This window comes from Tursiops truncatus, chromosome 21 (genome assembly GCF_011762595.2).
Source record: "Tursiops truncatus isolate mTurTru1 chromosome 21, mTurTru1.mat.Y, whole genome shotgun sequence".
NCBI classification, from domain to species: Eukaryota; Metazoa; Chordata; class Mammalia; order Artiodactyla; family Delphinidae; genus Tursiops; species Tursiops truncatus.
The window spans coordinates 16823308-16846666 of record NC_047054.1 but is presented as its reverse complement, the minus strand read 5'-3'; the positions used below and the strand labels follow the sequence as shown (position 1 = coordinate 16846666).

General features: G+C 35.7%; 1 protein-coding gene across 22 annotated transcripts in view; it reads left to right on the top strand.

Moving 5' to 3' along the window:
• Window positions 1-23359, top strand: part of PCM1 (pericentriolar material 1) — an 88574-nt gene that overhangs the window by 45940 nt on the left and 19275 nt on the right. For 10 of the 22 annotated variants that reach the window (XM_033848694.2, XM_033848704.2, XM_033848698.2 and 7 more), the window contains 9 exons: window positions 1500-1671; window positions 4432-4790; window positions 12215-12379; window positions 14665-14721; window positions 17079-17251; window positions 17589-17720; window positions 21496-21616; window positions 22577-22735; window positions 23205-23344. In XM_033848694.2, the coding sequence (XP_033704585.1) occupies window positions 1500-1671; window positions 4432-4790; window positions 12215-12379; window positions 14665-14721; window positions 17079-17251; window positions 17589-17720; window positions 21496-21616; window positions 22577-22735; window positions 23205-23344 (1478 nt within the window). The remainder of the gene's footprint in view (window positions 1-1499; window positions 1672-4431; window positions 4791-12214; window positions 12380-14664; window positions 14722-17078; window positions 17252-17588; window positions 17721-21495; window positions 21617-22576; window positions 22736-23204; window positions 23345-23359) is intronic. The other 12 variants (XM_033848702.2, XM_033848703.2, XM_033848713.2 and 9 more) reach the window with 3 other exon arrangements.

Genomic DNA, 23359 nt, shown 5'->3' with positions numbered 1-23359 from the left:
GGAGGATGTTGAGCAGAGGAATAGCATGAGGTTTATATTTTAAAAAGATTACACTAGTGATAGTGTTGATTGAGATTGGAGGGAAGGTGCTAAGGGTATAGATGGTGACTGGAAGGCAATTGCAGTAATAGCAGGGAAGGAATGACAGCTTGACCTAAGGCATCGGCAGTAGCGGTAAAGAAAAAGGAGTAATTTTAAAGACATTCTGGAGGTAGAATGATCAGTTAGGTGAGGTGAGTCATGAAGGGAGAGGAGTTGAAGGTGTTTGCCAGAGAATATAGGAAGAGGAAAAGGGTTGGGAGGGCTTTGTGAATATAAATATCCACAGATACAGCGTATTTTCTTAACAGGATTATAAAAGCAATGGCTGTTAAACAATTTAACAAGGTTTTTAGTTCTTAGGTGTGGATTAATATTGGCAGCAGACTTTAAAAAAAAATAATTAATTAATTAATTTATTGCCTGTATTGGGTCTTCGTTACAGCTTGCAGGCTTTCTCTAGTTGCGGCGAGCAGGGGCTACTCTTTGTTGCAGTGCGCAGGCTTCTCATTGTGGTGGCTTCTCTTGTGGTGCAGCACAGGCTCTAGGCATGCAGGCTTCAGTACTTTTGGCACACGGGCTCAGTAGTTGTGGCTCATGGGCTCTAGAGCGCAGACTCAGTAGTTGCAGCACACGGGCTTAGTTGCTCCGCGGCATGTGGGATCTTCTCAGACCGGGGCTCGAACCTGTGTCCCCTGCATTGGCAGGCGGATTCTTAACCACTGTGCCTCCAGGGAAGTCCCAGCAGGCGTTGTTTGAGTAGGCATTTAAGAAACAAATAATGTAAGAAATTGCACATGCAGTTCCTTTTTGTCATAATATGCCTTATACCCATGCCAACCCTGTACGAAGACTGTTCATTCTTCACAGTCAATCTAGTTCAGTTTTGTGAAACCCTCCCTGATCCCCTTCTCCCACAAGTTGTAAGTAGCCATTTGTAAATACCTCTGATACAGCAATATATATTAAGTATGTGATTATATTTTACTTCCCATGTAGAGTGTAAAGAACCTAAGCTTTGGAGCCATGCAGACCCGAGATCTAACCTGCTCTTTCAGTTACTAGGCATTTGATCTCTAAACCTATTTTCTCACTAGTAAAATGAATATAATACCTATTTCACAGTGTTGTTTTGAGCATTAAATGAAGTAACATGTAACGTGCCTACAGTGGAGTCTTGTACCCAGTAATACTCTGATAAATATCAAGCATTATTTTTGCTAACTTTTAGGTCTTAAGGGGTTGGGGATCAGTATTTATCTTCGAATCACCAATGCTGAAAACATAGCAGACTGAGTTGTAAAACAGTGGTTGAGTAAATGAGTGTTACTTTATTTTAATCACAAATTTTTCTTTTGGTGGATTTGAATGGCATATTTAATTAAAACTATTTTTTAATTTCATTTTAAGGCTAAAGGTGCTTCTTTATTGTTGTCTTACCCATTGTTTTTATTTATTAGGTATGAATTTCAGCCCTTTATTTCCTTCTAATTTTGGAGATTTTTCTCAAAATATTTCTGCACCCACTGAACAGCAGCAACCATTAGCCCAGAATCTTTCAGGGAGAACAGAATACATGGCTTTTCCAAAACCTTTTGAAAGTAGTTCTTCTGTTGGAGCAGAAAAACAAAGGTATTTGATTGTAAACATAATCCATTATTTGCTTAAACATCACTTTGTGATTACATCTAATTATCTGTAATTTGAGAATGTAATTAGGGAGGATGTTTGTGATTGTCTGACTTGATAGTGTTGGGAATATGAAGTTTTGACATCTTGCCAGGTGTCACTCAGGTGTATACCTGCTGCTAACCCTTGTACAAGAGCAGTTCAGAGTTTTGATCAGGGTGTCCCGTGAGGTTCATTTTGGAAGGATATGACCTAACCCATAGAGTGTCTTTGGCCTTGATTTGATATCTGTCTTTAAGGTTATACCAGTTCACTGTTCATTGATGTAGAAATAGAAACTAATATTAACTGCTGGAGGATAGTTGTTACAAAGTGATGGCTCCTTTGTTTGATTCATGGCCCCTGATTAGAGTAAGTTCCTAAGGCCCATCCAAATGTAATATTGAGTACTATTAGGTTATAAAAACAACTTTTGTCAAGGAAGTTTTAGCAATACATAGTCAGGATTCCTTTTTCTCTCTGTTTCTAACATTTATTATTATTATTATTATTATTATTTGCGGTACGCGGGCCTCTCACTGTTGTGGCCTCTCCCGCTGCGGAGCACAGGCTCCGGACGCACAGGCTTAGCGGCCATGGCCCACGGGCCCAGCCGCTCTGCAGCACGTGGGATCCTCCCGGACCGGGGCACGAACCCACGTCCCCTGCATCGGCAGGCGGACTCTCAACCACTGCGCCACCAGGGAAGCCCACATTTATTATTTTTTAATATGATAATCTTCCCAATTATAATTTTGACCCAAATAGTGTGTGAAAGACTCATTGGATTGGCTCAGGTTAATCATTCTTTAAAGCATTTTTATGGCTTGATAAATAATGTTTTTAATGATTGTTTTAATCCAGAAAATGATTTTGATAGCCTGCTGGTAAAAAGATTATAGCCTTTTTATTGTTGTTATTTACTTCAGAAAAACTTTTTAAAAGGAGGAAAAATCAGAGGTCAGTTGAGCCTAATACTTGTTCTGTCAGAAGTGTCTCTATGATTTTGTTTTTCCTATCCCTTTATAAATATATAGGTCACATTACTTCTCCCTTTAGTTAGGTGTGTGGGCATGTCTCAGCCTCTTAAATTAGCATTTTGACAGTTTAATTGTTAAATCATGAACATTTTGGTTTTGTTCTTTACTTAATTAACCAAAAATTCTTAGAATTCAACTTGGTGTTCACCTCCAGGAATCCTGTGGTAGACCTCCCTGACCTTGCCTGACTCCTTTTCTTATCTGCACTAACCTTTTTTTCCTACTAAATCTTGTGTTACTCTGTGAAAGTATTCTATTGTCAGAGCCTAAAACAGTGTGTAGTGCTCAATTGACATTGAGAAATGGTGGTTGAATGAATCTCTATCACAAGCAATAAAAATTTATTCAAAGCTTTAGTGAATGGTCTTCCTATTGGAAGGTCCCTACTTCATTATTATCTATAGTTTATATGTAATTGGTAGTAAAAAAAAAAAAGATGCATCTGAGTATTATTATTTTAGATATTAGACCTACTTCAGATTGGACCTCATCTCTTTCCAAAATTTCAGCTATTATAGGTTCCCTGAATTAAATGGCTGGAGATAACAAAGAGGTCAGATAAAACATTGTAGTTGTTAGCTCGGGTCAGAAAACTTTTCCTATAAAGGACTACGTAGTAAATATTGCAGGCCATAGTGTCTGTCATAACCATTTATCTCTGCCATTTTTGCACAGAAGCATTTATAAACAATATGTAAACAGATAAGTTGCTGTGTTCCAAGAACACTTGATTTATGGACAGTGAAATTTGAATTTTATGTAATTTTCATGTCTCATAAACTATATTTCTCCTTTTAATTTTTGTTCAACGATTTAAGAATATAAAGATCATTCATAGCTCTCAGGCCATACAAAAAAACGGGCAGCAAGCTGAATTTGGCATGTAAACTGTAGGTTTGTTAATCTTTGTCTTGAATTAATCCCTATAGATCAATGTCTCCCAAATTATATTCTTAGGAACTCTTTTGTCCATGTCAGGTTCTGTAATAAAAAGTTTCAGACAGCATGTTCACTATGTTCCCTTCGAAGACATTTATAAAACACATTGGCATATTGAAAGTTCTGAGAAGTACCGCAGACCTGTTTAACTTTGTTTTGCCTATTTTTTCCCAGATTTAGATAACCAGTGAATACCTATTAACATATTAAGGGATGCCAAAGTTTAGCAGATAAAATTTGGAAAATGACACTAAGCTAACAGAGCTAAATAAGACTTAATGTGCAGAGAAATAAATTACTAGTTACATGGCCAATTGTTTTCACCAGATTCTGGTTATATTTGAACTGCTTTAGGTGACACAGATCCATGTACGTTTCCAAACTTTTTACTGTGGTTCTCTTTCAGTTGTTTCTTTAAGTTTTTTGTTTTTTCCTTGTATGTCCCATCCTCCCTTGATCTTACCTTCCCACTCTTTCCATCATGAATGCTGGACCTTTGGTTTGGAAGTCTCACTAGTGAAAATGGTTTAGTGAGAAAGGTCTAAGATTAAAGTTTAAAGTAATTTAGTACCTTAGCCTGTGTAACGTTTTCATTTTTAATGTGTATTTTGTGGGAGTATTTTTATAGCCTGTTGACAATTTTTATTTACCTGAATCTACTAGTAGACTATAAGTATATCTGGAGTTTTCAGTAGATATAGAAATATATCATTGTAATATATAAAAACTTATTTTCATTGGTAAGGAATCAAAAACAGCCCGAAGAGGAGGTGGAGAACAGTAGGACACCATGGTTATATGACCAAGAAGGTGAAGTAGAAAAACCATTTCTCAAGACTGGATGTGCAGTGTCTGTAAAGAAAACAACAAATAGTAATCGCAAAAATCAATTAGATACCAGTAGGAGAAGACGCCAATTTGATGAAGAGTCGTTAGAAAGCTTTAGCAGTATGCCTGACCCAGTAGATCCAACAACAGTAACTAAAACATTCAAGTCAAGAAAAGCATCTGCACAGGCCAGCCTGGCATCTAAAGATAAAACTCCCAAATCAAAGAGTAAGAAGAGGCATTCTACTCAGCTGAAAAGCAGAGTTAAAAATATTGGTAAGTACTGAAATTTGTTGACTTGATCAGCATAAATGTTGGTACGCTTACTCTCACATGTTGGCGTGTATCATTTCGGTGTGGCTGTTGAGGAGGCACTGTTGTAGACCCACCTGAGCAAAGTCATTTTTAGTTACCTTTGAGAACTTTTTAAATAAAATTTATCAAATAGGGTTTAATGGTGTAGCTATTTTAAAACATGGCATTTATTCTTTTTTGTGCTTCTTAAAACTTCTTACTACGTATGTGGTTCCTATGAGCTCGGAACTTTTACTGTTCTCTAGTTTAATATTACGTGCAAGACCTCGTTGGTGACTTCTGGCTAGATCCGCGATGGATTCATTTAAAGAAATGCAGGCCTGTGACTACACTGCAGTCTTTGGATATCATGTAGGTGAAGTCACTTTTAGAACAAGTTTGCTCTTAGTCCTTCAGGAACTGAACCTTAGTTAATAGGAGAAAACATTAATCCATATTTTATTGAATCTTGTCGTTGAGTATAATACCAAAGTTCTCTTTATAGTGTTCACTGCATGCCACTTCTTTAAAAAATAGATTTATTTTATGATTTTTGAAGAACTTAGTGAAGTCTAACACTGGTTAAAAATTGATTTACTAGCTAAAATCTGGAATATTATAGTTAAAGGATGCTCCTTCCAGTTTGCAAGGGATACTTTTTGGCTGTGGCCTTGAAAGGTCGTTCTGCGTTCAAGGAGATAGTATTTGGTGCTTAAGAGCAAAATATTCTAGGCTTATAATCAGAAAATTGTGAAAACTCACTGCACCTACTAACTTCCTCTCTTGGAAGCTCACAGTACATTATAAGTGTAGTAAAGGTCCTGGGACACTCTGCAGTTAAAATCCACTTGTAAGCTTTGGCAGCATTCATCTCAGCCATCTTTGGATAATGGAACCCTTGAAAAATCTGATGAAAACTATGGATGTGAAAAAGAATACATGTACGGTTTTTTTCATTTCAGTACCTCATGTTTCCTAAGGTCCTGGGCTGCTACTCCTACTCCCATGTAAAGAATCTGATTTCATCGTTAAACAAGCAATCGTGAACAGGGGTAACATTTTTCTCAGCATACACATTATCATCCTTGAAATAATTTTTCAGTTATTTAGGTTTGGGAGGAGCTGTTTACTTAGTAGATTAGTGATCTGAAACCATTCAAATGAATGAAAATACAACTACGATGCCTTCTCCATGGTCACTCTTGGTGCCACTAGAGAGGATTTAAGGAGATAGTGACCATTTTGAGAGAGGCCCTCGGGGTAACTCTGAACTTCTTATTAACGTAGTTGCTCCAACAAAATGCTTTTTGTCATATGAGTAAATGGAAAGAAACTAACCTTTGTTATCCCAGCATTCTCTCATTCAGCTGGTTATTTTGAGTGTGCTAGGGCAGTGCGTCTTGAACTTGATAATGTTTCATACAAATCTCCTTGGGAATCTTGCTTAAAGTCAGAGTCTGATTCCGTCAGTCTGAGGAGGGACCTGATAGCCTGCATTTCTAACGAGTTCTCCCATGCGTTGTTGACCAGCATTGACAGTGTAGTCTGTGGACTACAGTTTGAGTAGCAGGGTCTTAGAGGGCACTCAGCCAGCATATGGCCATGTCTGCCTGAGCCTAGAAATCCTGGTGTGTTTGTATTTTTGAAACCCCTTTATTCTGAAGAATTATGGTTCCAGATATACAATTCAGCTTTTCTTTTACTTCAAGGCAAAGATTGACATTCTGATCTATTTGCTCTCTTTTCTCATGCTTCAGTATAAAAATACTTGCCAAGAATGCACATTCACATTTGTTCAAGAGGGCTTTAAGACCATCTGTTAGTGGGAGCTCCACTTTAAGGTGCACACACAAAGGTAAAAGACCTGATAGCAGAACCGAACTAATATATGCAGAGTCAAAATAATATGTAGCAAAATCAAATGAGCTAAGTCCTTGCTATGCAGAATGTGAACCATGGACAGGCAGCATCCGCATCATCTGGGAGCTTATTAGAAATGCAGACTCTTGGGCCCCACCTTATACCAACTGAATCAGTACGCATTGTTTCTCAGTTTGCATATTAGCAAGATTCCCGATGTTTTAATACGAATATATGCACATTAAAGTCTGAGAAGTGCTGAGCTAGACCACTAATTTATGTTGCGTTTGTTCTCTTTGTGGGATAGGAATAGCCATGATTTCTTAGAAGAAAGAATGTTTACTCTGTCTTAAAGGAAGTAGGAATGGAGGTCGATGGGGGGAAGATTGGAAAGCATTCCAAATTGTAGTAACAATAGGAAAAGTAATATAGAGTCAGGGTGAAGCAAGAAGAGAAGATGAGAGAACTGGGGAAGGATATAGGATATGACAAATAGGCCAGCACAGTGGGACTTAAGTTGCTGTCTTAAAAGATATAGTACAGCCAGTTACACTGTTCCAGATTTGAGCTGTTTCTATGTTTTTTGCACATGTTGACAGTCTTCCAGAAGTAGCATGCTAAATCTTCATTTAACTTTGTTTCACATGATGGTAATGTACGGATGATGGTAATCTTTAGAAGGTCTTTATATATAAAGATACATATTATTGCATGCAGAGTAAGATTTTACAAATTATGTGCTAATTATCTTTTAAGCTTCAGTTCAAATTCAGACTTTATGAGTTGAGCATGACTTCTTGCCTTGCTGGGTACTTGAGTTATCAGACATATGACTTGGTTTACAGACCCATAATTTGGCTACACTCTACCAGACCCATTTCCTCTTTTGATGGTATTAGAGAGGAGTAGAAGCATATAGTCTAGATGGTCCTCATTCTTGTCTTGGGAAATTGGATGAGACTATTAGTATACTGACTTCTGGGTTCCACCCAGTCCTGAACCTTTTTGTTTCTTTCTTCCCCCACTCTTCTTGCTCACTAATGAATATTGAGATAAAATGGATGTCTCGCATTAGGCAAGATAAGCCCTGACAGATGTGGCCCATTTTAGATTCAGAGTTTATTATTTAATGAAGTCAGAGAAAGGAAGGGTAGCCAAAGGTGCCAGCTCCCTGTGTCCCTTATTCCACTCACCACAAGGGCGACGCTGAAACAGAAGGGGCCAGATGATAGTTGCATCATGAGTGGTGGGGCACCCTGTAGCCTAGGAGCCAATGCTGTGCTGTAGCTAAGCCACAGTCGAGAATGGAGATGTACCCTCAGGGGGTGAGGCGAACTGGTCTCATGTTTTCATCAGAGCCCAGGAGGAGATGAGAAGTTCTCTCATGACAGCCTTTCAGGGGAAAGAGAGGAAAATCATAAGGCCTTCCGCCAAGACTTAGATTCAGCGATGGTTCAGTCCTTCCCAGTGTGGCCTGTGTAGGTACATGGAAGGTCTCCAGGGTGCTGTGGCTGAGCTGTTTCCCTGTATTGGAGACACAACTAGAAATACTGTTTCTTCCAGCTCTGTCAGCCACTTGTGCTGAGAAAGACAGGAGATAACCCCCTTATAATAATGACCATCATATGTCGTTGTTGCTGTTGTTATATCAGCTGGCCTGGCCAGTGTTACTCTGAAGTATTACTGACTTTCATTAAATCTTCTACTTTCCCTGGAGGATTACTATTAAAGTGTCCCAAAGAGAAACAAATCAACAGTAGTACCTTAACTTTGGAAATCTAGCCCTTGATATTTTTAAATTGGGACTCATGTAAAACCATGGGGTTTTTTTTTTCCCTCTTTTTATAGCATCTTAAAAATTATAGCATGCTTCTCTTCACAGTCTTAGCTCTTTTGGAAGATGACTGAGTTTTTTTTTTTTTTCCCCTCACTACTGGGGCTCCCTAAAGAGAATTTTGTGTATGCTGCATAATACATATTTTAATTTTGATTAGAATCCATTCAGCACTTTTCACATGATTCAGTAACAGCAGTTAGAAGCTTAATTTCATTTATATAAATGTTCTTGTTAGAATAACATTCTTTATTTTCTTCAGAGCTATGTTTGCTGTTAATTAAATAAGCAATAGTACTACCATTTATATCATCTTACATATTACTCTTGGCAATCATACCTTTTATTGCTTTTTATGTAGTAGTCCAAAGTAACCAACAGGGCTCTTTTTCCGGTAAGTTTCATGCAGATTGAATGAGAGTGGCTTGAGAGTCTGAGAGACCAACAAAGAAATCAGGAACCTATACATGAGATGATGAAGTCCTAACTTGAATGATGGCCTTAGAGAAAGAAAGGGAAGTTGAATCCAGATAGGATATCACAGAGAATAATTTGACAATATATTGGGAACTAATTTGTTATTAACAGAGCAGCCGTTGTGATCTAGAGAGATAAGCAGCAAGGCTTTAGGTTCTGCTGGCTCTTTCAGAGAGTGAGCAAAAATCAGAGCCCTGTGGTTCTTAGAGAAAACTTGGTTGGAGGAGATCCATGCAACCCCTCCTTCCACGGGGAGGGCGCTTCCCTCCCTTCCAAGAGGAGCAGTCTTTTGCCACTTCAAAGTACTAACGGGAAAGGGTGTCACTGAAAAAAGAGGCGGCATCCTACCTACTCTGAACACGGTAAAGCATTTACCTTTGCAGCTGAGGAGCCTGAGGGGTCGAGAGGCTTCCTTCTTCATCGTCTTGATGGGAGGCTGACAGCTTGCCAGCCAGACCACTGCTTCACCATGGGCATGAGGCTCCCAAGCACTGCCAGCGTGCTGCCATTAAAGCTGCCCAGCAGTCAGGTCCAGCCTGAAGGGTAGATAAGAGTCGGGGCTAACCCAGTAAACATAACAGTGCACATAAAAGGGACCAGCAGCCAGAGAGAAGTCATGGAAGCAGACCACTAGAACAGGTAAAACCTAGTAAAAACAGAATTACTGAAGGAAATACTCACTTGAGCAAAATGATAAGAATACTTAAGCAGATTGAATTATTTTTAAAAAGCAGATTGAATTATAACGTAAATTCTTGAGAACTAGAAAAAATGATTTTCACATTTAATGTTTAGATTATTTGAAAAAGAGGACAAATGCTATTAAGTTCCAAATTACTGGCCTAGAAAATTAAAGGGAAGAACTATGTCATTACACAGAGCAAAAAGTACTAAGAGATAAAATAAAGAGGGAAATGATTAGAGGCTTAAGGACAAATCTTGGAGATCTGATATACAAGGAGTTCTAAAGGAGAAAAAAAAAAGTGGAGAGGCAGTAATTCAACAAATAATAAAGGGGAATCTTTAATGAAGAAAGACTCAAGACCGCAGATCAAAATAGCTGACTGTTGCCCAGCAAGGAGGCACGGAGACAAAGTACACACCCCTTCTCCCCTGTGTATAGACTGATACAGTTCCTGGATTCTGAGGAAAAAGTAAAAATCCTCTAAGCTTCCAGGTTGGAAGAACAAGTTACATATAAAGAAAAAAAACAAACTGACATCAGACAGTCTTACTTAAAACCTAAAAAAGTAGAAGTGAAATGACATCCATTCGTGGACAAAAAGGGACTACAACTCAAGAATCCTACTCTCTGACAAGAGACTCTTCACCTGTCAAGCTGAAAAAACATACTGGTGTATCCTATCTGAAGAAAACTATGGAGACAACATATGAATCAGATAGAGACCTTTATATAAGGGAAGGTGAAAAGGAGAGGTAACAGTTCAGTAAAGAAAGCAGTAGTTTAATCTCAGCTATTAATGTAAATTCAAAAGTAAAATACTAGCAAATTGAACCTGCCAGTATATGAAAAGAGTATTAGACTGTTGTCAGCAGGGTTTATTACAGAAATGTAATCGTGATTTATTATCAGGAAATCTGTCAACATAATTGATTCTGTCAACCACATTACAGGACAGAAGTCATGTAATCATAGTGGTAGGTTAGATAAAATTTTAAGTCATTCCTAATGAAAATGCACCTAGAAAGGGAGGCAGTTATTTAAATATAATAAAGGCTGTTAGCTGATGCCACTTACAGGCACTATTGTAAATGAAAATACTCCAGAGATATCTCTATCAAAATTAGGAATTAACAGGGATTCCCTCTCTACCACCATCATTATTTAGCATTGGTTGGAAAGTATTATGACAAGATTAAATGATTGGAATAAATATTTGAAAAGGAGGGAAACAAATTTTATATATTTTGTAAGCTAGCCCGAGAGACACTGGAAAACAGCTGCCTAAGTTAGCTAAGTTAGTAAAGTAATTATGAAATAAGATTATGAAATAAGTGTGTAAATATTTTTCTCTATCATAGTAATACCCAGTGGAAATGGAAGTGGCAGGGAGTATTCTTTTCATAGTAGTATCCAAAGCTACTGGGACCAAAAATCCTTAGGAATAAATTTAACAAGAAATGTACGAGATCTATAAAAATTTTTTTGAAGAACACGAAACAAGATTAAGCAAATATAAAAGCATAACTATGTTCTTAAGTTAGAATTTATAAAATTGCAACTAAAGATTCTGCACGCTGCAACAACGATCCCCCGTGCTGCAGCTAAGACCTGGCATAGCCAAATAAATATATAAATAAATATTTAAAAATAAGTAAATTCTCCTCAAATTAATAAATACTTTTAATGTGTTTCTATTTTGAATCCTCATGGATTGTTTTTGAAATTGGGGGAAAAAGATCTCGAAACTTCTGTGGAAGGACCAGTCTCCAAAAATAGCTAAGAAAAGACGCTAGATAGGACTTGTCTTACCAGGTGTTTAAACATAGTGTAGAACTTCTGTGGCATTGGATTAGATAAGTTAAACAGATGGAATGCCCAGAAATAAAACCCAATAAATGTGGAGATTTAATATATCGACCAAGGTTGCATTTTAATTCAGTGGGAAAAGGGTAGGTGTAACCAACTATCCATGTGGAACAAAATAAAGTTGAATTCCTACCTTGTGCTAGATGCCGAAAAGTAACTGAAAAAAGATTAATTCCAAAACTTGGAAGAGTTAATAGAATATATGTATAACCTATGGGTGGGGAAGGCTTTATACCATTTATACCAAGTCATATTAAACAAAAGGTATACAAAAGCAGACATCTGATTATTTAATGCCCCTTATTCTTCTGTCTATCATGGACATATATAGATTAGATGTGATTCTTTCTTGTATTTCCTAATACTGAAAAATTGTTAGCTTGGAGTCTAGTAGAGAATTTGGGCTATATAAGGTCTGCCATGTAGTTTGAGTTGGGATGTATTCATTGAGATGAATATTGAAGGACAATGAAGTGTTAGAATTTATTACTGTTATCCTGTGCCTACAAAGGTTATCGCAAAGATTTTTCTGAAACATACTATTTACTAGTTTGATTTCTAGTTATACCAGGCCTTCACAGCATTCTAAATTGAGTGACCTATACTGTTTCACTATGGAAATCAATTTCCCTTTCAGTTTGAGTTAGTTGCAACTGATAACAGTTGTCACTTTTTTTACTCAAGGGTATGAAAGTGCCAGTATGTCTAGCACATGTGAACCTTGCAAAAGTAGGAACAGACATTCAGCCCAGACTGAAGAGCCTGTTCAAGCAAAAGTATTCAGCAGAAAGAATCATGAGCAGCTGGAAAAAGTAATAAGATATAGTAGGTCTACAGAAATATCTTCAGGTATGTTCTTTTTTTGGTTTGTTTTAATTTAAAGACTTCTTCACCTTAGATTTGAAAAGCTGTATTAAAACAAGCTTAAAATTCATCTATCACACTTTTCTATCATGTGAAAGGTTTTATAGTAGAGTTTACAGTACACAGTTCTTGATGTCAAGAAGTGTAGACTGGAAATATATTTTATTGTTATTGTGATACTATCTTTTGATGCATTTTGATAAAATTCTGAATGAACAAGTGTAGTTGACATTAATTTGGTACTCCTAATTTGAAATTCTGAAAATATTATCTGAATAAGAGTTGGATATAAAATCACATCGTTCCCCTGCTTAAAATCTTTGGCCTTCACCGTGCCTGCAGGAGAAAGTCCAGATGCCTCAATGTAACATATCTGACCAGCAGAGATTTGATTCCTTCCTGCCTCTCCAGACTCATTTCTCACACCTTGTGCCTTGAACTTGACTCTTTCAGTGGCACTAAACTGAAGTTTTCCCATAGCCAACTCAGCAGTTGTCTTACCTCAGCAGTTGTCCTTCCTGCCTCAAGTCCTTTTTGCTCTTTGTTGGCCTTTGTCTCTGCTGGCTCTTAAGTAAAATCTTAATTCTGCAACTCTGGAACTGTATCCAAATCCAAGCTGGGAGAGGTTACCCTTTCTCCTTTTTGTTTTTCTGTCATAGCCTGTGTAAACCTCTTTTGTTGCCTGTATCACATTATGTAGTATTTACTTGTTTAAGTGTCTGTATCACCTTTTTGGTTCCTTTGGCAGTAGATAATATTTTTTCATATTTGTATCTTAAATGTTAGCATGGAACCTGACACATGGTAGGCACTCAGTGAGTGTTTACTGAATGAATGGAGCCATAAGTATTTGCCGCCATTTTAGTTTAAGTAAATACTGGCACGTCCCTGATTTATAAAGAATAAGTACGTCTCAAAGAAATATGGAGAGGGAGGCAGTAAATATAGACTCTAAATTTTCAGTTGTCAGTAAGACCCTTGGTGAAAATGATAATAGTAGCTACCATTTGTAGTATGCTTTACTGTTTGCAAACTAAACAAATTACTCATCTCATTTGAGCCTCATAATCCTTTGAATTCATTTTGTTTTCATTTTGCAGATGAGGAAACATGATCAGAGGGGGTGCCTGTTTTTTCCCAGTGCTCATAAAGGACCAGTAGTATAAACTGGTACAGTTTTTTGGGAAAAATGTCATGCCCTTAACCCAGTACTTGTAGGCATCCATCCTAAGGAAACAAAAGTGAAAAGAAGAAATTGAGATTTAGGTGTTGACTGAACATTATGATTCCAACTATTTTAAACAAAAATCTGGATAAAAAAGCTGGAAGAGAATGCATCAAAATGTTAATAGTGGTTTTATTATCTTTAAACTCCTCTATATTTTATAAAACTTATAATGAGTATTTATTACTTTTGTAATCAGAAAAGAAACATCACATTTATTCATATTTTGAAATGACCTCCTCAAGGTTGTATTGCTAGCAGATGGTAGAACCGAAGTTTCAATCCTGGTCTCCTGTTAAGTCCAAGATCCTTTTGTCAAACATATCAATTCTGTTGTTCCGACCCTAGCATTTTACCAAAGTTTTGTAGTTTCCATCTCCTTTCACTATCTTTATCAAATACTGATGTCTTCAAACAATAAACAGTTGGGTGGAGGTTGGAGAAAGGCACTAAATTGATAGGCTTAATAACTTAGATGTCAGTTACCTAAATAATTGATAGTTGGTCATAGTACTTCAGATCTTATTACTGTCACTTAGAAACATATAACCATCAAATTTTGGTGAACTAAAAAAATGTTTGAATAATATAAATACTCCTCTTTTCTAAAAAGACAGTTATAGTTTTAAGCATTACCCTAAAATTCTTTATAGCACGTAAGAGTAGTTTTTGTTATATGATCATTAGATTGTAGCATATACGGCTGCTAGTATTGAACTGTATACAGTCCTCTTCTCCCTCGGGGGTTGTGGGGGGTTCCCTTTGATGTGTATGCTTCTAAGAGTGAATGGTAGAAGTTTATTATGATAGTCATCATCAGTCACATCAACACAAGTTTATAGCAGATCTTTTGATATTTTCCCTGAAGAGAGATTATTTTTAAACAGAGCATAAACCATACCTTGTGATAACATTTCAGTTCAGGCAAACGATTTTAAAGAAATTTGCTTATTTCTTTTTTTCATTCATTTATTCATGTTACAGACCCTGTCTTTACTATTCATACACATTTTATGTTCATCCTTATGTCTGCCCTTTCCTACAGCACATGCTAGGAGAATACTACAGCAGTCTAACAGAAATGCATGCAATGAAGCGCCAGGTAACAATCTGCTTAGTTTTGGTGTCCACTTTTTGTTAGTTCTTCCATTGGTCCTAAAAATCCTTAGTTTTATTGTTCTAATTAATTTTTTAGATTTAGTTTAGTGTGTATGTGTTATTTGGCTGATAAAAGAGAAAGAATTCATACTTACTAAATTCTGAAGGTTTTCATTTATAATTCTTTACTTGGTTGGTAAAATTGGCTGCTTTTCTTATTTTCATTTTCTGTTAGTGTATGTAACATAACCAACACATTCATGTAGGTAATAGAAAACATTTTTATAATTTAGTGTTTTATTTGAAGTTATTTATCTTGTATTCTTTAAATGCTTATGAGCATTCATATTTTTTGGAAACAAAAATATAGTTACTTTTATTCTTAGCTCTGATTTACAGTGTTAAGTATTGTGTATGACTTCTGTTGTAGTTCTTATTTTTCCTTACCAGTCAACATGTATAAAAAAATAAACCATTGAACAAAAACAACTATGACATGCAAAGACCATGATACATAAAGGTCATGGAAAATTGCAGAATGCTATTTTTGTCCTTAAACTATGAATTTTCTTTAGACATGGTTCTGTATGATTTAGAATTGTAAATATTCTTTAATGCCTCCTGTGCTATACATGAGTAAAAAAGAAAAGCCTGTATGAACCTCTAGGGGAATTTAAAGAAAACAAAAAAAACAAGGACCTAGCATGGAGGAAGCTAAATGTATCAGTGGTACTTCCTAAAGAAGAAAAGAACGCTGAAAGTAGGATAAAAACAAGATGGAGTCAGACAAATCTGGCTGAGATCAAGGATTTTTCTAGCCTAAACTAATGCATTTTAGTCCAGGAGGAGAAACTGGCAAAAACTTTACACTTTTCTATTGTAGGTGGGAGGGATGAAGCATATGTTTGGCATAATTCATTATTCGGGAATAATTTAATCTTTACTGATATACAATTTAGAGTGATAATTTTATCACATACAGAGGTAATTAAATATGCTTTGTTCTTATATCTTTAAAATAAAAAACTTTTTCTAAAACAACTGATCAAACTACAATATAGTGTATAAATTGGGAAAGTTTGTGTGACATCCCATCTTCTTACCTGGATTTTTCCTATAAATAGAGATTTACTACAGAGATAGTTCTGGTTCCTGCTCATAGTAAATATTTTTATAGTAACATAGCACATTTGAACATTTTAAAACTACTAAGAGAATTTTAGTATATTATTTCATTTTATACTCATAAATGTCTGAGGCAAGATAGGGAAGTTGCATATTTATTACCCTTATTATTTTATACTTGTGGAAATTGAGACCTGAGGATGTTAATTTGCCTAGTAAATTAATGGAAAGTTTTTTCATTAAACCACATTTGCTTTGCATTTTTAAAATTTCTCTCTTGCAAAAAGTGAATTTTTAAAATCTTAATGATCTTTGCATGTTTATGTGAAAACACAATATATTAAAACACTCAACATTTCAAATTCTCTTTCTTGAAAACTTATCACTGATTTTTGTAGAACTTGAATATTTAGCTGCTTGTGGTTCTACTATTACTCTAGAAAGTTTACAGAATTTGATAGCTAGAAGAACACTGGGAAATTTTTTTTTTTTCGGTAGAGAACTCAAAATGGAAACAGTTCCTAATTTGTGCTCTTAAAAGTAAAGGTATGAGTGTATACCTTTAAGGGTGATAATTCTTTGCTATAAACAAATATATGTAGCAGAATTGTTGCTAAATAATAGAGTGATGCCTAGATTCTGTGAAACTGAAAACTTCATTATCCTCACTGCGTGCTCCAACTTATAATGAGTATGTCAGTAAGACACTGTAGTAAAATTGACCTATTTTGTTATAGTTACAAATTCAGTTTTTCATCAATACAGCATGATTGCGGAGATTTGAGAATCAGTAGACCTAACTAGATAAGCCTTAAAATAGTATGTTTCCTTGGCAGCATTTAGTTCTCAACATTAACAAAATAAACGAATTTCCTTTTCTGTAAAAAAATTCATATTAGCAAAAAAAGAAAATTGTTTGCAATTTGCTTATTTCATTCAAGTGCTGAAAGATTTCCACTGATTATTCCTATGAAATGTGTAAAATTTTCCATTGAGAAATAACTTTGCTCTAAGTAATGCTAAGTAATGTTATTTCTCTAGTAAATATTTAGTGTATATCTTGATATTTTTAAGATTATTTTTTTCTTGGTAATTTTAAGATTTTTATTCTACTTTAAAAGCTCTGAAATAGAATTGTGTTTTAAGTAGTTTAAAGGTGAGAGTAATGTTGCAAGTTAAAAGAAATAGGAATGTATTTCATCAATATTAACTTCCTGATCTCTTTATATCTTCCAGAAACCGGGAGTGATTTTTCCATGTTTGAAGCTTTGCGGGATACCATTTATTCTGAAGTAGCTACGTTGATTTCTCAAAATGAATCTCGTCCACATTTTCTTATTGAACTCTTCCATGAACTTCAGCTACTGAATACAGACTATTTGAGACAGAGGGCTTTATATGCATTGCAGGTATCTAACATTTTTTCCCCTACGCTTTCTGGTACTGCCATTTTTCACCATTCTGTCTGGTTACTTTCTTAGACTGAAGTATGTCCTTGTTCCATAAGTATTTTGATCTGTTTTTTTATGTATTTCCATGCCATTTTAATAATCTTATATAGCTTATGTAGCTTTAGATAAAGTCTTTTTCTGAGCAGTTTTTTAGTGTTTTATCCTAAATGTTATGTCTTCCTCATAGTTAACCTTTGAGGTCAGGAGTATTGCATTTGTTCTGGTATCTACTTCTACTTTTAATTTTGTGATTAAACACTAATGTTTTTCATATCTATCTTATTTCCTTATTTAGGACATAGTATCCAGACATATTTCTGAGAACCATGAAAAAGAAGGGGAAAACGTAAAGTCAGTGAATTCTGGTACTTGGATAGCATCAAACTCAGAACTTACTCCCAGTGAAAGCCTTGCTACTACTGATGATGTAAGCTGATAATGATTAATGAAATTGTAGACATAATTTCAGTATGCAGCTAACAAAAGTTAAGTAGGTTGTTAATAAATTGTGAGTATACCTAATATATTTGTTTTTTAGCTTTTTTAAAAAGCTGAGTGTAGTGTATTGCTTTATTTTGAGGTGAGGTATAAAATTCAGTCACAATATGACAGCAGTCAAACACCAAAAATTAATAAGTTATAAGGTCTGAAATAGCCATATTTATATCTCCTTTGTCCAACATAGGAGTTGAGTCATAATAGACACTCAGTAAAAATTGTTGTCTTCATTCAAGACATTGAGTAAACCAGACAGCAGTTAGATCAAAGAACCCTTGAGTAAATACAAGATAAATTGAGTTAGTCTTTGAGTTAGAAGAGAAGCCTAGACAAAAGAAAGCCTGGAAGAAAATGTAATTTAATATATTAAAATTGATGAAAATTTTGAGTAAAATAAAAAGGGCCTGGAAATGGAAAAGAGTGGTGAGGAAAATGTATATTTTCAATAAACTATGTCCTCCAAATAACACCTACCTCACACATACTGGATTGGATAACTGTATGGCAAACTACGAGGATACTGAGGAGATAATGAACTAGGCATTTGAAATCACCTATTTAAAGGTTCAGACCCTGATTCTGTTGTAAAAGATTATATGTGGTCCTGGGATAACAAGTACATTCTTTTTTATTTTATTTTTATTTATTTATTTTTTTGCGGTACGCGGGCCTCACTGTTGTGGCCTCTCCCGTTGCGGAGCACAGGCTCCGGACGCGCAGGCTCAACGGCCATGGCTCACGGGCCCAGCCGCTCCACGGCATGTGGGATCTTCCCAGACCGGGGCACGAACCTGTGTCCCCTGCATCGGCAGGTAGACTCTCAACCACTGTGCCACCAGGGAAGCCCAGTACATTCTTTTTTATACCAACTTCAGCACCTGGATATTCATGGATAAGAGTGTCATAATTGATTAGCAAATACCTGCTATAGGTATAGAGTTGGAAGCATATTACTGTGTTTCTGCCCATTGTTAATATAACATACACGTTTTTTTCTGAAAAGACAGTGTTTTCTCAAAAAGATCATCTTCTCTTCTTCATGTATAGTAATTTCCTTACAATTATTGAGGACTTTTTCTCAATTTTTGCTTTTATTTTACTCATGTTTAAAACAATACTTCCCCAAGTCATCTTTCCTGCTTAAAACTTTTCTTCACTAGGCTCCAACTCCTGTACTACTATGAACATAAACCTGTGTGCAAGAACTACATGGTTTTGGTTGACTTTATAATGGCAAATACAAATTAATGTAACTAATTGCTACTTGGGATTAATTGTTACTTTAACTAATTGAAAATTGTGTTCTCTTTTTTCGTGGGAAATGAAAAGTGGTCCAGCTGTATACATAAAAAATAGGAGCTACTAGGTTACATTTAAGTTGATTAGGCACTGAAATAACTTACTGAGGGAGCATGAAGAGTGTCTGTTCTTAGAAATCTTTTTTAGTAATTTTATAGCCTTAACTCCAGTGCCTTTCTTTTTATCCAAATTTCAGATAGGCGGCATTACTTACAATTATTTTAAAGGATTTGAACCCATTGGTTTGCATCATCAACAGTAAATTTTGAAAATTAAGCTGCAATTTATGATAAAGTTAACCTGACAAGGTTTTAAAGTTAAAATTTAAAGATACAGTAATACGTTATAAGTAGGTGTCTTAGCAGATCTAGAGCAGTGCTATCCAGTAGAACTTTCTACAGTGATGGAAATGTCTTATATCTTCATTGTCTAATACAGTACCCATTAGCACTTGAAATGTGACTATTGGCACTACTGGCACTATCGAGCACTTGAAATGTGACTATTGGAATTGAGGAACTAAATTTTAAATTTTATTTAAATAGCTGCAGGGCTAGTGGTTACCATACTGGATGGATATAGAGTCTCATTCTCCACATTTCTAGGCCAAGGTCCTTTGAGTTCCATTTATGGAGCTTTTACACATACCTTTCAGAGCGTGTAAAAGTCTTCATGCCGTGAAAGAGAGAATTAAAGTAGACGTCTGGGGATTATAGTCAAGGAGGTTGAGGAATTGAGACTTAGGAAGAGGAAGAAACAATTTGCATCTTCTACTCCAGGGTGCTATAAAATGGCAAAGGTACATCTACCTTCAAGTCTTACTTAAAGGAGTAGCAAAATGATTCCATTTCTTAAAACATGTTCCCTAATGCCTGCATTTCCTTTAATCAGGGACAAACCTGTCATTTCATAATTTAAGAGAAAACTTTAAAAGATGAGTAGCTAGGAAAGAACACAATTGTGAAATGAGTTACAGTCAAAATATAATTGAGGCTGTCTCCTAATCACGCTATACACAAAAATTAATTTGAAACTACTTACAGTCCTGGAAAAGTTAAAATTATAAACCTTCTAAAAGAAAAGAAAATCATGATTTTGACATAAGAAAAAAATTGATAAATCAGCCTTCATAAAAATAAAATCTTTCTGCTTTTCAAAAGATACCATTAGGAGAAAACAACCTCAGTACATATATCTGGCAAATGACTGTGTAAAAGACAAATCCTGACTATATGAGGAACTTCTACAACTCAATTGTAAGAAATCAACTCAAAAAAAATGGGCAAGAGATTTGAACATACGCTTCACAAAAGAAGATATGTAAATGACCAGTGTGCAAATCAGAACTACGTGAGGTACTATCTCACATCCACTAGAAAGGCTGAAATTTAAAAGATTGACAATAAGAAGTATTGGTGTGAATTTGGAGCAGTTGGAACTCTCACACGGCTTGTAGGATTGTAAAAATTGTACAGCCACTTTGGAAAGCAGTTTGGCAGTTTCTTAAAAAGTTAAACATAAACTTGGCATGTGACCCAGCAATTTCTCTTCTAGGTACTCATCCAAGAGAAATGAAAACATGTCCACAAATACTTGTACACTAATGTTCATAGGATCTTTAGTCATGATAGCCTCAAACTGGAACATCAGCAGATAAATGGATAAACAAACGGTGGTATATCCATACAATGGAATACTATTTCAGCCATTAAAAAATAATGAACTTCTGAAACACACAACAACATGGATTAATTTCAGAAACATACTGAGTGAAAGAAGCCAGACACCGAAGAGTACATAATGAGTGGTTCCATTTTATATAAAGCTCTAGAACCAGCAGAACTAATGTGTGGTAATAGAAATCATATGAGTGGGGTGTAGAGGATACAAAGGAACTCTCTGGGCTGGTGGAAATGGTCTTTATATTTAGGAAAGATGGTTGCGTTGGTGCATATATTTTTCAAAACTCATCAAACTGTACACTTAATGGGTGCATTGTATGTAAATTATATTTCAATAAAGTTAATTTTAAAAAATATGAATATGCTGTCATGTTTTTCTTCTGAGACAACCAGATATCATAGTAAGGTACTAGGCATTGTTAGAGTTTGAAGATAGAGTTTCTCTGATGGTGTAGAAATAATGTTACCTTTTCCAAGATAGAATTTAATTAGTAGCTGGGCCTGTGTATTTTCATCTCCATAATGACAAAGTGTTCTGCAAGGTTACTTAATATTTTAATATTCTCTGTGACTCTGTATTCAACTTTTTATAACTTTCATTATATCACAGTTTTAAGTGTTTTATGCAAATACTTAGTTTCTATGTTAAATTTTTAATATTAATCATAAAATTTTAAAAGAAATATTAGTGACTTTTATTTGTTTTTTTAAACTATAACTTAGGAAACTTTTGAGAAGAACTTTGAGAGAGAAACACATAAAATAAGTGAGCAAAATGATGCTGATAATGGTAGTGTCATGTCTGTATCTTCAAATTTTGAGCCTTTTGCAACAGATGATCTGGGTAAGCAAAATTTTTATAATCTTAGAACACGACTTTAATATAGTCTTTGAATGGCATTGATAAGGAAACAAAAGTCTAGAAAGGCAAGATGTGGTGGAAAGAATGTGGACTTAAAAGTCTATCCATCCATCAGTCTAAATTCAAGAATTGTTAACTCTTTGACTTTGGGCAAATCATCTAACCTTTCTGACTCTCTGCATATACTAAGGAAATGAGGTCCTATTTACCTTGCTATGTTCTTGTGAAAAATACACAGAACTCTCTAGCATGCCTAATAGAAGTTCAGAAAATGTTAATTTCCTTTCCCTTAAAGGTCATCCTTTAAGATCTCCAGTTAATTAGTAGGAAAAATTCAGAGGTAGCAATGCCTCATCCAATCACGTCTTCAATAAAAATGTTAACTTCATAATTTGGGTAAGAACTGAAATTTCTTAGCATATATAATTTATAGTGGGAAACCCAGGTAACTCTGAGGCATGGCACATGGCATTTTTTTACATCAGTAGTAAAACAAAAGCTTAGAGGGTTGCATAGGTCAGAGAGAAAAAAACCCAAGTCCTAAATTTGGAAAGGAAATTAGAGAAAAGAAAGATGCCCAGGTGCCTGATTCATTTTCCAGACTGTAGCACATCAAACTATACCCAAGTATTCATGGACTTGAGAGTCTGAGAGACCTGGGTTCCAATTCTTGATTCTGTATTTAACTGGCTGTGAAACCTTGGGCAGTCACTTAAGTTCTGTGAAAATGAGGGTACCATCATCTACTTTATAGGGTTATTTTAAGGATTAAGTAAACGTGATAGTGTATGCCAAGTACCCAAATAGTACAGTATCTGGAACTTGTTAAAGGTAGTTTTTCTTACCTATGTTCAGACATTATTTTTTTATTAATAAATTTTATGGAATACATGAAAAAGTTTGCTTTTATATTCTCTAGAAATATTTCTGTTCCATATGCAGGTAACACTGTGATTCACTTAGATCAAGCATTAGCCAGAATGAGAGAATATGAGCGTATGAAGACTGAGACTGAAAGTAACACAAATGTCAGATGCACCTGCAGGATTATTGAGGATGAGGATGGTGCTGCTGCCCCGACTACGGTTGATAGTTTAGAAGGTGTGTTCTTGAATTGATTAAAAGTAAGACTCATTGCTCCATATATAAAAAAATAAGAGCCCCATGTGATGTGTAATGGGGATTTTTTTTTTTTGCGGTACGGGGGCCTCTCACTGTTGTGGCCTCTCCCGTTGCGGAGCACAGGCTCCGGACGCGCAGGCTCAGCGGCCATGGCTCACGGGCCCAGCCGCTCCGCGGCATGTGGGATCTTCCCAGACCGGGGCAAGAACCCGCGTCCCCTGCATCGGCAGGCGGACTCTCAACCACTGCGCCACCAGGCAAGCCCTAATGGGGATTTTTTGGACCACTTTTCTTTCAATTATCAGGGGTACTAGAACTACATGGCTGTTCCATTATGTTATTTTAGCATAAAATCATCAGAGTTTAATATTCTTTAGAATTTTGCATAAGTGTATACATATAACATCATAGACTTTATTTTGCTAATACAGCATTTTCTTTTTTAAAGTGGAAACTCCTGTTATTGAAAATCATAGTTCACAGCAATCTGTAAGTGAAGTTTCTACCGTCCCATGTCCTAGAATTGATACGCAGCAACTGGACCGGCAAATTAAAGCAATTATGAAAGAAGTCATTCCCTTTTTGAAGGTAAGCAATTAATTT